Source organism: Dermacentor albipictus, chromosome 10, assembly GCF_038994185.2.
Source record: "Dermacentor albipictus isolate Rhodes 1998 colony chromosome 10, USDA_Dalb.pri_finalv2, whole genome shotgun sequence".
In the NCBI taxonomy this organism is placed as follows: domain Eukaryota; kingdom Metazoa; phylum Arthropoda; class Arachnida; order Ixodida; family Ixodidae; genus Dermacentor; species Dermacentor albipictus.
Window position 1 is genome coordinate 96530709 of NC_091830.1, and position 16972 is coordinate 96547680.

The 16972-nt window shown below is 47.8% G+C and overlaps 1 protein-coding gene across 1 annotated transcript in view; it reads left to right on the forward strand.

Moving 5' to 3' along the window:
- The window catches only part of LOC135921467 (sulfate transporter-like), a 108025-nt gene that overhangs the window by 70612 nt on the left and 20441 nt on the right, over window positions 1–16972 (forward strand). The window contains exons 11-13 of the mRNA XM_065455828.2: window positions 6672–6767; window positions 13950–14056; window positions 16652–16718. Coding sequence (XP_065311900.2) covers window positions 6672–6767; window positions 13950–14056; window positions 16652–16718 — 270 coding nt within the window. The remainder of the gene's footprint in view (window positions 1–6671; window positions 6768–13949; window positions 14057–16651; window positions 16719–16972) is intronic.

The following is a 16972-nucleotide window of genomic DNA, read 5'->3' on the forward strand; positions in this document are numbered from 1 at the left end:
TAATGCTGGTTAAGGTGGTACGGGTGAACGACCGTCGTGTAGAATCTTCCAAACTGATGATTTGGAAATTGCTACTCAGGCGGCCACGTTCCGCCCATTGCGCATGAAAGTTTGACGGCATAAATGCTACAACATCCGTGCGTAGGCTAGGACTCAACGATGGAGTCCTACATCGCTGTGTTTGGAAGCTGCCGGTTTGGCTGTGGCGTCACAACTCTCCATAATCTCCGATGCGTTCGGTCTACCGCCACACTTCCATGACTTGTGTAAATATTGTTACGTGTAGAAAGACACAGACGAAAGAGGCTATTTACAGGTTATTTACACTGGACTGGAGCCAGAGCGCCAGGCCGACATTCAATTGCGCCAAGGGCACAGACCCATTTCGTCGCCGTTCTCGCGGCGGCTCGTCCCTTGAGCATCGCTCGATGATATCGTAATACTACTACCCGGCGGCAAAAGCGCCTTCACGGTGATGTTAAATATCCAAGGGGCGTGGAGAGTTGTAGGGTTTGAGTCGGACCACGTGGACAATGTCACTGGTTGTCACAGCAGATGACCTAGTGGGCGTGGCTAGAACGATTTCGTAGGTGACATCGGTTACTTGGTGAAGCACGCGATATGGGCCCGTGTAGCAGGAAAGCAATTTTTCACAGAGGCCAACTTTACGCGATGGTGACCAAAGCAACACAAGAGCGCCGGGCACAAAATTGACATCACGGTGATGGAGGTCGAAGCGTTGCTTTTGTTTGCCTTGAGAGACTTGTAGACGAGCGCGCGAAAGTTGGCGAGCATGGTCAGCATGGGCGATAGCATCACGGGCATAAGCACTAGTTGATACTGTGGTGGACGGAAGCACAGTGTCCAATGGTAGCGTCGGTTCACGGCCATACAAGAGGTAAAAAGGAGAAAAGCCAGCAGTATCGAGACAGGAAGAGTTGTACGCAAAGGTGATGTAAGGAAGAGCCTGGTCCCAGTTAAGGCGGTCGTCTGAAACGTACTTGGATAGCATGTCTGTAAAGGTGCGGTTCAAACGCTCAGTGAGGCCGTTCGTTTGAGGGGGGCAGGTGGTAAATTTATGCTGTATTGAGCAGGCACGCATGATGACGTCAGAGATTTTGGCTAAGAACGTAGAGCCAAGGTCTGTTAGCAATTGACCCGGAGCACCATGAATCAAAATGATATCATGCAAGAGAAAGTCCGCAACATCAGATGCCCAACTGGTCGGAAGAGCGCGGGTTACGGCGTAGGGGGTCGCGTAGTCCGCCGTTACTGCAACCCACTTATTTCCTGATGTAGATTCCGGAAATGGGCCGAGGAGGTCTAAGCCAATACGATGGAAGGGCTCGGCAGGGATGTCGAGCGGCTGCAGGCAACCACCGGGGAGCTGGGAAGGCTTCTTGTGTCGTTGGCAATGTTCACAAGCGGCGACGTAACGTCGTACGGAACGGGCAAGGCCAGGCCAGAAAAAAATTGGAGGACGCTTAAGCTTCGCCTTCAAGAGTGGGACGCGACAGCGTTCCCGTCGACCCGCCAAGGGGTCGACAATGCGCTACGGCACAGCGATCACTTACGATGCGCCCCGCATCGGACTTAGCGCCCACCTATCACGCGGTGAGCGTCGAGCAACGCAGCGTTCGGCGCGGCAACGAAACGTGCGCCTGAGCGAACGGAACGAACCAAAGAACTCGGTGTCTCGGAGGGGAAACGATCTACGCCAGCCAAACGTCGTGATCGGCACGGGCAGAGAGATAGATAGTGATCTAAACCGGGAGCACGGCGAAGCGTCGTCAGGGGAGAGGGAGTCCCGCGACGCGCCTGGCAGCGGTCCCAATGCGCGCGCGGCGCGCCTCCTATCGGGGCAGCGCCGTACATTGAGAGGAGGGGGTCTTCTGTGTTTGCCGCAAGATGGCTCTGCGTGTGCGGAAAGCGTAGAAGAAATGCAGCGGAAACGCACTTCGCAACTCGTGTAATTGTGACTTCTGTACGTTACACGTTCATAATTACCGATATACACCGCAGTATAACTTTCCACGGCTCGTTTCGAAGGCAACACCGCATTCACTAGAGGCGCGTTTGCACCGCTTGGAAGCATCGAACTCGTGGCTGAGTGGTAGCGTCTCCGTCTCACACTCCGGAGACCCTGGTTCGATTCCCACCGGGCCAATCTTGGAAGTTGCTTTTTATTTATGAAGCGCCTGCCGTGAGTTATCGCTCACGGTCAACGCCGCAAACGCCGACACCGACACCCGACGCCGACGACACCGGCTTTTCTGCGACACGAGCTCCTTAACGCTATCGCGTTAAAACGGCAACATACGCGGTCATAGGTTCGACATACGCCGAGGTGTCCTGCCGTTGGTGCGTCGTGAAGCTCTTCTGGAACGGTTGAGCGGAGGTGTTTAAGTATGACAAGTAGGAACTCAGAGCCGTCCGGATGAAGGTTACGACGGTACAGAGTACTGTCACGGAGGACGAAGAGGCGTAGTGTGGCGTCGGCTGGATAGTGTTCAAAACGGTCGATGAATGCTCTGATGTAGGCGTCACGACGTTGCTCGTCGGCGAAATGAAGCAGCTGTGACACGGAGAATACGCAATATTGGAGGAGTCAGGGTCGTCAAGAGGGTAAGGCGACAAGCTGTCAGCGTCTTGGTGTAGGCGGCCAGACTTGTAGACCACGGATTATGAAAATTCTTGTAACCTCAAAGCCCATCAACCAAGTCAGGCTGTAGGATCTCTTAGCGATGAGAGCCAGCGTAGAGCATGATGGTCAGTGACTACGGAAAAAGAGCGACCGTAAAGGCAACCACGGAACTTCGCATCCACCCAGACTACAGCAAGGCATTCTCGTTCCGTAATGGAATAGTTGCGCTCCAATGGTGTCAGGAGGCGGCTCGCATAAGCAATAACGCGATCCTGGCCACGCTGACGCTGGGCTAAGACGGCACCAACACCATGACCGCTGGCATCTGCACGCAATTCTGCAGGGGCATCAGGGTCCATGCGGGCGAGAATGGGTGGTGAGGAGAGAAGAGTGACGAGACGAGAGACGGCGGTGGCTTCTGAATTACCCCACGAGAATCGTACGCCTTTCTTCAAAAGATTAGTGAGGGGTCTAGCAATTGCCGCAACATCTTGAATAAAATGACGTAAGTACGAGCATAGCCCTACAAAACTTCGAACGTCTGCGGCTGTCTTCGGAACCGGAAAGTCTGGGACAGCACGAGTTTTGTCGGGATCAGGCTGTACTCCGGAAGCGTCAAAGAGGTGGCCCAGAACAGTAATTTGGCGACGGCCGAAACGACATTTGGACAAGTTAAGTTGCAGCTTCGCCTTTCGAAATACATCAAGTATAGAATTTAGACGCTCAAGGTGAGTGTCGAACGTGGGCGAGAAGACGATGACTTCGTCGAGGAAGCAGTGACATGTGGGCCATTTGAAACCTCAGAGCAAGGAGTCCATCGTACGCTCAAAGGTGGCAGGGGCGTTGCATAATCCAAACGGCATTACTTTAAATTTGTATAGGCCATCAGTTGTGATGAACGCGGTTTTTTCTTTGTCCATATGGTCAGCAGCAATCTGCCATTATCCAGAACGAAGATCAATAGAAGAGAAATAGCTGGAACCATGGAGGCAGTCAAGGGCGTCGTCTATACGTGGGAGTAGGTAGACGTCCTTCTTGGTAATGTTGTTCAGATGACGTTAGTCTACACAGAAGCGCCACGTGCCATCCTTCTTAATCAACACTACAGGTGGTGCCCAGGGACTTGAAGAAGGCTCAATGATGTTTTTGTCTAGCATTTTGTTCACTTCACTTTGAATTACTTGGCGTTCCGGCGCAGAAACTCGATACGGTCATCGGTGAATAGGAGTAGCATCGCCAGTAAGAATCCAATGCTTAACCGCGACCGTCTGGCCTAAAGAACGATCGTCGAAGTCGAAAATATCTCTGTAGAACGATAACACTTGCTAAAGGTCTTGAGCCTGCGCGGAAGACAAGTCCGTCGCAACCATTTTCTGTATTTTGAGATCGGCGGCCGAAGCGGGCACGATGGGCCTGCTAAGCTCGCAAGAAGCATCGGTCGATAAAGTTGCCACGTGATGGTCGCCGAGACAATCAATGTTGGCAAGGTAAATACCTTGCGATAGAATTTGCTTTGCCAATCCAAAGTTAAAGAGAGGCAGGAAAGTGTGGTTCGCAGTAATAGTAAGTATACTGTAAGGCACGGTAACGTCATACTGTAGTGGAATGTCGGGCAGAGGAGTGACGAGTACTCGCCATCAGGGACTGGTGGGGAAGAGAGGAGTTCAATATAGGCTGTTGGTTTTGGGGGCAGGCGAATAAATCCGGTGGGGCGTAGGCGGCACTGGGGTGCGTCAGAAGGTTGTGCCAGAATCGGTAACTCAAGGCGGAAGGTACTGACAGAGTATTCAATAAGAGCAGAATGCCCGGAGAGAAAATCGAGGCCGAGAATGGGGTTGTGGTGGTAATGAACAATCACGGTGAAAAATACAGGAATGTGGCGGCCGGCGATGCTAACCCGTGCCGTACACATGCCGATGATAGGCACAGTACCGCCATCCGCAACGCGGACGACGCGTGCTGACGCTGGGGTGAGGAGATTGTTCAGTCGTCGTCGGAAGGCAGCACTCATAATAGAAAGATGTGCCCCTGTATCTATGAGTGCCGTGACTGGATAGCCATGAACGTCAACGTCAAGAAGGTTTTGGTTCGTGTTTAACGTGAGCAGAGGATTTGAGGGCAGTGTCGACAACGCAGCTTCACCTCTAGAAGCTGCAGTGCCTAGTTTTCCGGCTGGGCCCGGGAGGCGATAGGCGGCGAAGAGAATTAAGCGGTGTGGTTGGGGCGAATGAGCCTGATGGCGTCGAGGTGAGGGCTAGTGGCTGTAGCGAAGGTTCGGAGCAGGGGCATCAGCGGCAGTGGGTTCATGTTGGGTGGCATAGGGAAGAGAAGGTCCAAAGGTACGGGTATAAGTGGCGGCGTATGTCCGAGGAGGCGGTGGCCATCGGTTGCGGCAATGACGAGCGATGTGGCCAATGCGGCAGCAGTGGAAGCACATGGTCTGTCGTCAGCGGTACGCCATTAGGACGGATTGCGGCAAGGTATGGTAGAAAAGGACTGTCGGGGACGAGGACGGCCGGTAGAAAACTGGGGAACGCTGGGTTGAGATGTTGAACGCACGGAGTTCAGACCCATGTTCTCAAATTGCTGTCTGACTACGGCCTGAATCATGGCAATCGTGGTTGCTGGTGGATCGGGAGGCGTCGCGGAGAAAGCCGGCGAAGAGGCTGCCTCGAGCAATACGGTTGACATCGTCACAGGTGGTGGCCTGACGCGGTCGACCCTCACATGTCGACGTAGCAGCGGTGTTGGGTAGCCGCGTGATGTGGTGTGTGATGCGGCGGCTCTTGGCTTGTTCAAGGTGACGGCATTCTTTAATGATGGCCTCGATTGTCGAGACGTTGCCGAAGACAAGCAAATTGAAAGCGTCGTCGGCGATGCCTTTTATAACATCTGACACTTTATCTGATTCAGACATAGCATCGTCAGCTTCGTGGCATAGAGCCAAGACGTCGAAGATGTAGGAAACGTACGGCTCTGTAGATGTCTGTACACGGGACGCAAGAGCCTTTCTCGCGGCGGCTCGTCCCTTGAACATCACTCGATGATATCGTAATATATATATATATATATATATACATATACATACATATATATATATATATATATGTGTGTGTGTGTGTGTGTGTGTGTGTGTGTGTGTGTGTGTGTGTGTGTGTGTGTGTGTGTGTGTCGCCTTCCTCTTGTTGCCATTTGCATCACCCGAGGCAAGCACCATGTTTGCCTTCTGGTCATTAGAGAACGAAATGTTGACTGCGACAAAACAAAAGCGAAGTTTAATCCACTGCACTTACAATGTGAATTTTCTTTCGCAGTAATAGGTTTAGTGACAAAAAACATCCGTGCAGTTTATCTATGCTAAGACAACAGCTATCACAGCTTCTTTCCAACTAACGCTAAACGCGAAGTGTCACTTCCGCCTGGGCTCGGCAGATAAGACACTAGCTCGATTATGATGTTTTTATTTATTTCCTTTATGTCGTCCTGGCTCCGGAAATGGAAACTGTTATTGGGCGCTTCTTTATGATGCGGGTGGGAGCCCGGTGACATGGTATCTTTTTTATTTCTTGGGTTTTATTTATCGGCCGCATAAAATTAGTACGCACTTATTCCCTTGCTCAATATACTTTAGGTGGATCTCCCTTAGCTGCGCTTACAAGTGCCTCATTCACACTTTGAAAATTTGGACAGTACTTCTCGAGTTACATAATTATTGAGAATCACCTCAATAAATCTCAGTTGCGAAAAAATTACTGGCAGCTACTCCACTGTACTGGACACATTGCGCACTGTGTTTTATTCGAGTAACGCAATTGCTGTTTTATGAAATCTAGTTGCATGATACTCGCGACACACTTTTTAGTGCACTGTTCCACGTTATTTATGACCTTCGTGCCAGAAAGACAGTGGTTAAAGAGGCAAGATCATTAGTACACGCTTAGAGTATCATAGTTCAATACGTTGTTCAGTTCAGTTTGCCGACTGTTCTGAAATTGAGTGCGCCACTGTTTTGATGGGTTTCTTTCAGTGTGTCCTTGGAGTGGTAATTATTGTAGTCCTTCTTCCAATGTTGGCCAAGCTGGGGCATTTGCCAAAGTTCTGGGTCATCAGCCGCTATGATTTTGTAAGTGACGTTTCTTTCTTTTGAGTATATGCATGCATTGTGTTATACAGAAAATCAGCATTAGAAACAGTTTCTTTGCGCCTGAGGAAGACGTTCGTGACGTTTAAACATAATGCCGTTAACGTGCATGAGAAAGAATCTTCTTCTGCAGGAAGTGTGAATCAAACCATTTCGCGTAAAACATCGATCACTCGCTCCCACCACTTTCGGCATGCCCACTTCTTTTTTTTTCAGCTTTATATGACGCAAGCAATGGCGTTATAAGCAGGTGCAGAGGCTCACATAGAGCGATCGTTGATGAGCACCAGCTACTCGCGGACTACCCGCGAAGCCATGCACGTTCTTCCATATCATATAGTAAGCGCTGCAGGGGCAGTTAACAAGAAGCTTTAGCTTGGTTGCTCCTATCTAAATACTTGGAGACTGATAAATAGTTTTCCCTTTTAACTACTGCAGGGAATGAATATACGATAAGGTTTGGTGTTTTTAAAAGAAAAGTTTGGAATATAGTGGCCGTTCGAAGCAGATTTCTTTTTGATGTCGCGAATTTGATTAAAGCATTCGGAAATTACAAAATTATATAAAACTCGGCTATCCAGCTTGCAACTCCACCTTAGCTATGTGGAACAATATCACAAGTCTGCGTGAATTTTACTTAATATTACTTGTAAAGCCCGCTAAATTGTTTCCCTATACAGCACTCCCTTATGTACCACTTTTTTCTTCCCTTCTCAACCCTTCTCAACATTGTAAAAACTTCACGTAAGCTGTCAACTGACATAAATATGTGTGTTTTTGATGGTCTAATGAGTGCCGTTTTTGAGAACTTCTATATTTGTTTTTGGTGCTGAGTTACAAATTTGTAAATTTCTGAATGTTTAGCTTACCGGTTTCCTCCAATCCTCGCAACAAAAAAAAAATTGGAGGACGCTTAAGCTTCGCCTTCAAGAGTGGGACGCGACAGCGTTCCCGTCGACCCGCCAAGGGGTCGACAATGCGCTACGGCACAGCGATCACTTACGATGCGCCCCGCATCAGACTTAGCGCCCACCTATCACGCGGTGAGCGTCGAGCAACGCAGCGTTCGGCGCGGCAACGAAACGTGCGCCTGAGCGAACGGAACGAACCAAAGAACTCGGTGTCTCGGAGGGGAAACGATCTACGCCAGCCAAACGTCGTGATCGGCACGGGCAGAGAGATAGATAGTGATCTAAACCGGGAGCACGGCGAAGCGTCGTCAGGGGAGAGGGAGTCCCGCGACGCGCCTGGCAGCGGTCCCAATGCGCGCGCGGCGCGCCTCCTATCGGGGCAGCGCCGTACATTGAGAGGAGGGGGTCTTCTGTGTTTGCCGCAAGATGGCTCTGCGTGTGCGGAAAGCGTAGAAGAAATGCAGCGGAAACGCACTTCGCAACTCGTGTAATTGTGACTTCTGTACGTTACACGTTCATAATTACCGATATACACCGCAGTATAACTTTCCACGGCTCGTTTCGAAGGCAACACCGCATTCACTAGAGGCGCGTTTGCACCGCTTGGAAGCATCGAACTCGTGGCTGAGTGGTAGCGTCTCCGTCTCACACTCCGGAGACCCTGGTTCGATTCCCACCGGGCCAATCTTGGAAGTTGCTTTTTATTTATGAAGCGCCTGCCGTGATTTATCGCTCACGGTCAACGCCGCAAACGCCGACACCGACACCCGACGCCGACGACACCGGCATTTCTGCGACACGAGCTCCTTAACGCTATCGCGTTAAAATTGCGAGCCCCATACCTAAATTTCGCTTCCAACGGTTACAAGAATTTTAATTTCTCCCTCAGAAGCAACACCTAATAATTTGACTCGCTCACGGGTTGCCTCATAAAAACACTTTTTAGTTTTACATATACTTCAATAGGCGGCATCTGGGTTCGCCCCGAACTAAAGCTTCCTCTTAAGTTTAAAAAAAAATATGCTTCGCGGACCCTTGATTTATACAAATCGAAAAATGTGCACGAACTCACATCCTTGTATCAGAACGCAAATGGGCCGCTTGCTCCTAGTATATGCTGCGCATGAATATAATGGCGCCCTAACATGATTAAACTGGTCTCGCATGGAAGTGCTTTTGATCCTCGCAGCTGATGCTTTCAAAGTGTAACTGTGGTGTTGAAAACAGCAAATTATGCTGCGTGAGATTTCTTTTGCCAAAGAAATATCCAGAACGACCACTGAAGGGCGCGAACTAGACCGTTTCACAATGGTGATTTAGAAGGGAATGCCGCATACCCGTACTGCACATATTAAAAGGAGCACCCCACTGCAGTTCTTGTCAAAATAGAAATCGTAATGTTCACGTTTTCTGCCCAATAGAATTTATTTCGAAAAGTGTAAAAAGAAACGCACGGCTGCGTCATGATACGGCATTATTTCGCGTGGGTATTGCAACATTGTTGTATGTATCCACATAAACGTATTTAGCTTCTGATCGTACAGTGTCGTTGACAAGGCAGTAGGTGGAAGCCATATAACGATGAATGTCGACGGTAATACGTTCTGCATTGAATCGGTATATCGACAGAACATATGGTCACCATCGCAACGAGTTACGCTTGAGGCGAGTACTTCCGCTAGGTTCCTTTATTGCGCTTTACTGAGGACATTCAGCACCACCGCCGCGAAATCTCCGAGTGGCCTGCAAAATTCTTGGCGCACCGGCGGCGCATGGGAACGCTGAGAAGCACGTCATGCGGCAACCGGGCTCCTTTCTCGCGCATTTCTGAACACGTAGTGCCATCTAGTAGCGCTGAGAAGTCCGTCCACGCTGCTGAGAAGTCCGTGCGTGGCCTCCGAGACGAGAAGCGCGTCGGGCCGGTGCCTGCAAACGCCGAGAATTGTTCCCACGCTTGCCGCACACTCCGTGGCACATTCTCAGTGGTCCAAGTTGGCGAAAGGTTCATTGAAGAGCGGCACATGGGCGGACCATTTGTGGCGCGGCCTGCTAGTGTGTAGCGCTGCTGTGCTCGAGGAGCCCTCGTGACGTGTGTTCCACACCGCTCAGCATCGCCGAAATTTCGGGGATATATTTAGTCATTGTAGAGCAACATATGCCCAGTGGCATATGCATGTTTACACATTTTTAGGCTTCTGAGCACGAGGTCGAGGGATTGAATCCCGGCCACGGAATCCGCATTTCGATGGGGGTGAAACGCGAAAACACCCGTGGACTTAAATTAGGGTGCACGTTAAAGAACCCCATGTGGTCAAAATTTTCGGAGTCCTCCACTACGGCGTGCCTTATAATCAGATAGTGGCTTGGGCGCGTAAAACCGCATAGTTTCATTATTTTTATTGTTTACACAATTGGCGTCGATAATGTTCATGGAAGATCGGCGCACGCTTACTGGCACATACCCAGTCTCCCAAGTTGTCATCATGCATTCATGTTACAGTTATCAATTCAGAAACGTAATCCTATTAACGTCATGCCGTTTTCGTCATAGCGCCTTCGTGGCTCTGTGATCATCATTCCTTCTGCACAATTTCAGCATAATCATGTCGCCTTAATTTAAGCGATACCTCCATTGCATGCCGTCATTGTCGTGGCATCTCGTCAAAGATGCACTGTCATACTTCGCTGTTGTACCCTCCTCGTCGCCCTATCACGTTGGGGGCATCGTCTACATTCCAGCTTGTTCATCCAGCTCATGAAAACTGAGAGCTGGGCGTGCTGTTGTTCTTCCATCTTAAAGAAAAACTGCTCGAAAAAGACGTAGACGAGAAAGAGAGAAATGACAACGCGGGCACTACTCCCAACTAACCGCTTATTTTAAAGAAAAACAGAATAATTAGAAATATACGTTGAAAGCAGAGCAACCACCTTCTCAAGTGTGCACGAGAAAACGAAAATAACATACATGTGGCAACAGCGCAGCTGGCTAATAAAGAACTGATTTGCACAAACATCACAAGGTAAGACACTCCTGCCTGTTACAAAGCTATCGACGGTTGACTGATGCACTCTCCAAAAATATGTAAAATGGTTCCATTATTTTCCTTTTCTTTTGCGCTTTATGCTTGTACAAAATATCAGTTTTATCAAAAACGGGTTTGCACTATCTTAAGCAGCAATAAACCGCCAAATGTGAACCAGTGACATTTTTTTTATATTGACCGCATGTTCCTGGATCCTGATATTTAAACATCGATTTGTTTGACCTGCGTAAACCTTTGCAAAAGAGCACTGTATATAAGAAACAACTAGAATTTTGAAATTCATGTGCTGTGTGTGATTAACAGACCATCCTGCAGGTTTGTCACTCACCACTCCATCCACTTTTTTTAGGATAGCTGCACAAGCCTGACCAAGATTGACCTGAACTTAAGACATCAATCTTGTATCTGGTTGCCAGGTTTTTTAACCGATGTGCTAGCTTATGCACATAAGGAAGTGAAACTGCCTTCCTCAACAATTAGGAACATCGTCAACTGTTGCACATTTGGGAAAGCCTCTAGCTGATTTTGCCAGAAGAAATGCCTCTAGCTGATTTTGCCACCTTTTCACAAGCTCTTGTGATAACACCAGTAGGCTATCCTGCTCCATTTCGTCTAGATACTTGCTTCTCAAAACTATGGTGCATCCTGCGGTGGCATCATTTAGACAATGAGGAGTGTGTGCAAGAAACACAAATACTTGTTTTACTACTTTAGAATGATCAGACGAAAATCTAAGTAAATGCTTCTCTGTTTTAGGGGAATACTCCAGCAAACGTGATCTGCTCCAGAAAATACTATCCTGAAGTCCAAAAACTGTAACTCATTTTCAACAGGCAGTTCACACGTGACGCTGAGGCCTTCACCACATTCCCTGAACACATTTAACACATCAACGGCTCTTCTTTGCACGTAAAAGGTTTTCACAACAACAAGAAAATGATCAACATATCACACAACCTTAACAGACAAGTCACCGATGTTATTTTTCTTTTTAGTTATTCTGCCCCGACAGGCAAAAAAAAATGTTGCTGAGAAGAGGCGCAACGCTAGAAACAATACAAACTCCCAATTTCTGTAAACTCGCCATCGTTGCTAAGTGGCTGTGGTGCTGGGCTGCTGAGCACGAGGTCGCGGGAGCGAACACTGGCGACGGCGGCCACATTTCGATCGGGGCGAAAACACCCGTGTGCTTAGATTTAGGCGTACGTTAAAGAAACCCAGGTGGTCGAAATTTCTGGAGTCGTCCACTACAGCGAGTCTCATAATCAGAAAGTAGTTTTGGCTGGTAAAAACGCATAATTGAAAAACAAAAACATTCTATAAAGAACTGTTTCCTTCCCACCCTATCTACGTAGAGTTTAAATAAAATGATAGAATTTCCATGAAATCTTCAACAAAATCAAGACATTTACTATAAACGATTCTTCATCTTTATCTTCGGTACATTGCTTGATACACTGCATCAACTTGTTATGAGCTCATGTCACCACACGATGCAACCTAGTTTGAGATGCAAGTATCTAGACTAAAAGAAGCAGGGTACCTTACTGGTGTTCTCACAAGAACTTGTGAAGAGGTGGTGAAATCAGTTAAAGGCATTCCTAAAAGAGAAAGAGTTGATGATGTTCCTAAGAGTAGAAGGAATGCAGTTTCAGTTCCTCATGTGCACAAGCTAGCACACGAGTTAAAAAAGTGGTAAGCAGGCACAAAATTCATGCTGTCATTAGTGTAGTCCACGAGTTGGTCAGGTTTGTCCAGCCCTCCACACAAAAATGAATGAAGTGCTGTGAAAAACCTGCACGAAGTTCTGTCAACCTTACGCAGTAATTGGATTGTGAAATTCAAGTTGTTTGTAATATACCGTGCTCTTGCGGAAAGGTTTCTGCAGAGTAAACAAATCGATGTTTAAATATCAGGATTGAGTAACATGCGATCAGTGTAAAGAATGACACTGGTTCACACTTGGTGGTTCATTGCCACTTAAGATTGTGTAAACCCGGTTTTGATAAAACTGAGATTTTGTACAGGCATAGAGCGCGAAAACGAAGGGAAATAATGGAAGCACTTTACATGTTTTTGGAGGGTAACAGATGCATTAGTCAACTCTCGATAGCTTCGTCACGGGCAGAAGTGTCTTACCTTCGGGAGTTTGTGCAAATCAGTTCTTGATTAGCCAGATGTGCTGTTGCCACGTGTATGTTATTTTCGTTTTCTCGTGCACACTTAAGAAGGTGGTTGTTCCACTTTCAGCGTAATTTTCTAATTATTCTGTTTCTTTGGAAACAAACGGTTAGTTGCTAGTAGCGCCCATGTTTGTCATTTCTCTCTTTCTCGTCTATGTCTTTTTCGCGCGCTTTTTCGGTAACATGTTAACCCGATTCTCGTCATAACGTCCTCACCATACACTCGTCGTCGGCCCAGTGCCCTCATGCTGTGGACGTCACGCTAGTGTCATTATGCCATCGTCATCAGTGCAGAATCGTCATCTCATTGTAGTCACGCCGTCGTGGTCCCACCGACGTTGTCGTTTCATGGACGTCACTCCTTCCTCGTCATTTCATTACCATCATTGCGTCGTCGTCATCATGACCCGATGCTTGTGGTCAACCTTGGCAAGCAAGTTCCATACGAATGTGTACGGATACCAAAGACAGTATAGTGTGCATGTAGCCGAAGCAACAGAAGTATCTGTATGACCGCCACAAATTTGGAATAAACGTGACTTCTGCCATACAGTCTGTGGCTGCACCGCTAGAACGCTTACCGCTTTACCGTCCGTAGTCGTCGTGAGATGTGTTCGGCCGCAATTCTTGTTCTTGTTTAACACAAGAGCGACGCCCGCCCAGTGACCGCAATCGGCGTCTAAAAGGTTCTTTGAAAAGCGGCAAATACCAATTTACTTGTATACAGAAAATCCGGAAAGTGCGCGAATTTTCCAAACGCAAATCGCATTATTGGCAAATACTACTGAGGAAGAAATAACGAGCAATCACGTATCGTCTAAGCGACGCTTTTATGATTTAATGCAATGCACTTGGGGCCTTGCTCGACAGTATCGTACTTAAGTAGGGCATTTTTTCTCACTTTGTGTGAGTGAAGCAACACATAGCAGTTCCGAAGTGCCTAAGTGGAAGAAGGAGTGCTATAAAATTGATAGAACGGTGCAATACCGGAAACATTGTTTTCTGATACACGTGAAACTTCTTTAGGCCCTCTGGTTGCTGAGCTTCCTGAGCGTGGTTTTGCTGGACGCCACTTACGGACTCTTGGTCGGGATCCTCCTTGGTCTCCTGGTAATCTTCCTGGAGTTAAACGGGTAAGTAGCTCCGTTAGGCGTTGTCGGTTCGAAATAAAACAAAAAAATGAGAAGTAACAAGACACACGTAAATACTGCAACATTGAGACGGCAGCTGTTTGAAGAAATCTGCCAATGTAGTAAAGGAGTCACCACAGGAAAAATGAAAAGATATATCGTAAATTCGTTGTTCTTTGTAAGTTTTTTGGAGTTCTTTGGTAAATGACTGAATTTTGTGCCAGTGGGCAAGCCCGCGTTGGCTTGAATAATGTAGTCGGTGTCCGATTCCACGCCCCAGCGACGGCTGTCTCAGAGTAAAAGAAACATATCTCAACGGAAACGCTTTTGCTGACTGCCTGCGCCGAAAGTTACTGGAGGGCTGGAACGACGTCATAAAGGCCTGGAGACATCTTTGAAGCACCTGTTCTGGTTGTGTGCAGCAGCCCCTAGCCTTATTTCTGTTTAAGGAGCGCAAAAGGATAGACTGAATTAGTTTTGACCGATAAAGTATTCTTTGAAGAAATCCTGAACTACCTACCTTCGGGCTTCTCGACATTAACATATTCCGCGGATAGCGCACGCTGCTGTGAACACCCTAGCCAAATTTGGCAGTCGTGCGCGGCGCGTTGAGCTAGCAAGCGGAGCGCGAAGTCACCTTGCCTCAAGCGCTCTAATTTCCATACATGAGCCTGCTCCTCAACCTTTTTCGGACATTTTATTTCATAATATGGAAGATTCCCATCCACGGCTGCTATTGACAATAGATGACATCAATCATAATGACTGTTTGGATCAGTGCGTATCTTCCTACTGTGACTTTGTATATTTATTTACGAAGTTTGAAAGGCAGGCAGAAGTAAGCAGAATTGTGATTTCGAATTTCGACACCAATTACGTACTTCCGGAAGAAGCCACCTATCCATTGCCCATGCTCGGCCGCGGTCGCCCGCGTGGGAATGAAACTTTGGCCATCCTGCTTATCGCCGTCGTAGCCGTCGCACCTCACTAAATTGGACTTTTCTACTTTTCGACTACTTTTGAGCGTTGAGTTAGCCTCGAACCCCGCTAGACTACTTTAGGTCCGACCACAAGCACGCTTTCCAGCAACCACTTACTCCTGTCCGATCCTGGTTAGACGCCTTGACAAACTTATTGGCAGCGCTTCGAAAATGGGCGAGTTGGATGTGGCTGCCATCCATCGGTCAAGCTGGTGAAGGATAAAGCCGGTCCGCACACGTAGCACGGTGATACTGGTGCGTATGACCGCGAGCACGCACCCAAGCCCTGTCGAGCACAAAGCCAACTTCCCGCATACGCATTACATTTGCTTGTAGCTGTAATCTGCGAGGTAACCTTGATACCGCGGCCACCACGGCGTGCCGCCACGAGTTCATTGGATAAGCGCACTGCGGCTCACTGAGGACAACGCGCACTTGTCTTACGTTTGGCGCGTCGTAGGCGCCGAAATCGGAAGTCGTGGTGTCGACGTCAAGATCCAAAATCAAATTTGAACTGCGCGCCACAGTTCGTTGAGTAGGCGCAGTGTTGTGGGCAGTCCCGGCTCAACCTTAGCCTTCGCGGTGGAAGGCTAATGAGCGGAAGAAGGAAGGAGCGGAAGCACCGCGGAGGACGTCTTCGGTTGCCAATAACTCCGCTTCTACTGAACGCATTGAAGTACTTTTTGCGGCAAGGTATTTCTGAAATAGCATACTTTAACCTTAAATGGATTCCTCTACGTGGATAACAAGTCGTTCAGGGCCTATTTCAAAACAACAATTTTGGTCGTGATAGGCTTATTAGAGGAATGCAAAGGATGTGCAATGTTCAATTATCTAATTTAGCGCCGAAATGCCAGCACCTGTACATCAGTGCGACGTCATGGATTCAAACGTACTTTTTTTTCCCATTTTTTCCACTGTGGTGCTCTATATGTCGCCGAAGCTCTACATTCACTTCTTGGCTCGCTTAAAATGCAGTTTATACAATCGTTTCCAATGAAAAATAAACTAGGGAAGAGTAGACTGCTTCGAATTCCCTGATGTAAGAGTGTTGTTACGCGGGACACCAAAGTGGCGTCACCACCAGTCTTTTCTGGCTTACAGCTTCTTCTCGTCATGTCACTGGATGTTTTGGTATTATTCAAGGGCAATTTAATTTAGTAACTTAATCTTATTTTCTCTTTGGTGCCCTTTTATTGCCGTGCATTCGTTTCCCGGATGAAATATGAATGCAAACCAACGGAAGAACTACCCTGGCTGGGTTGGAATGCGAGGCGTTGAAACAGAAATTACGGAGGTCTTGTAAGTATGAACACCCTGAAAAGCATTCTGTGTGTCAGAACGTAGCGTTACAAGGTGATCACAACTAATAATATTTGACATTTAGCAGTGCGATAGCGCCACTGTCGAATCACGCCTTGTTTTCTTGGTATGTCGTTTGCTGTAAACGATAATGGATGTTGGGTACCTCTAATGTTGTGCTACCTGCTACATAAAAAAGCAAATGGAAACAAAACGCGAAAACGCTCTTGCAGATTTGCTGATTTGCACCTAGAATGGTATAAACCGAGAAAAAAGAAGAGACAGGTCGAGTAGCATTTTATCTCTGCACTTACAGGCACAAGGGGTCTCGTCTTCAGCCTCGCAAGCCTGACGTCTTCGTGCCTTCGGAATTGACGTCACGGGTTCGTACCACACCATGTTGAGACAGAACGACGATACATAGCTCGGTAGAACTACCAGACTGAATAGTATTCCTCACGAAGAAGCTTTAAAATAGCGCCAATTCAGATGCAGTTGAACCAGGCACTGCTCATGTATTACAGCTATACTACACAGCAGGTCAGCTTTTAAATTTTTATATTAACACCGTCGTAGTAAACCGACAAACTCATACTCATTCGCAAGACCACCTTGCTTGAGTTGACCTGACCCGAAT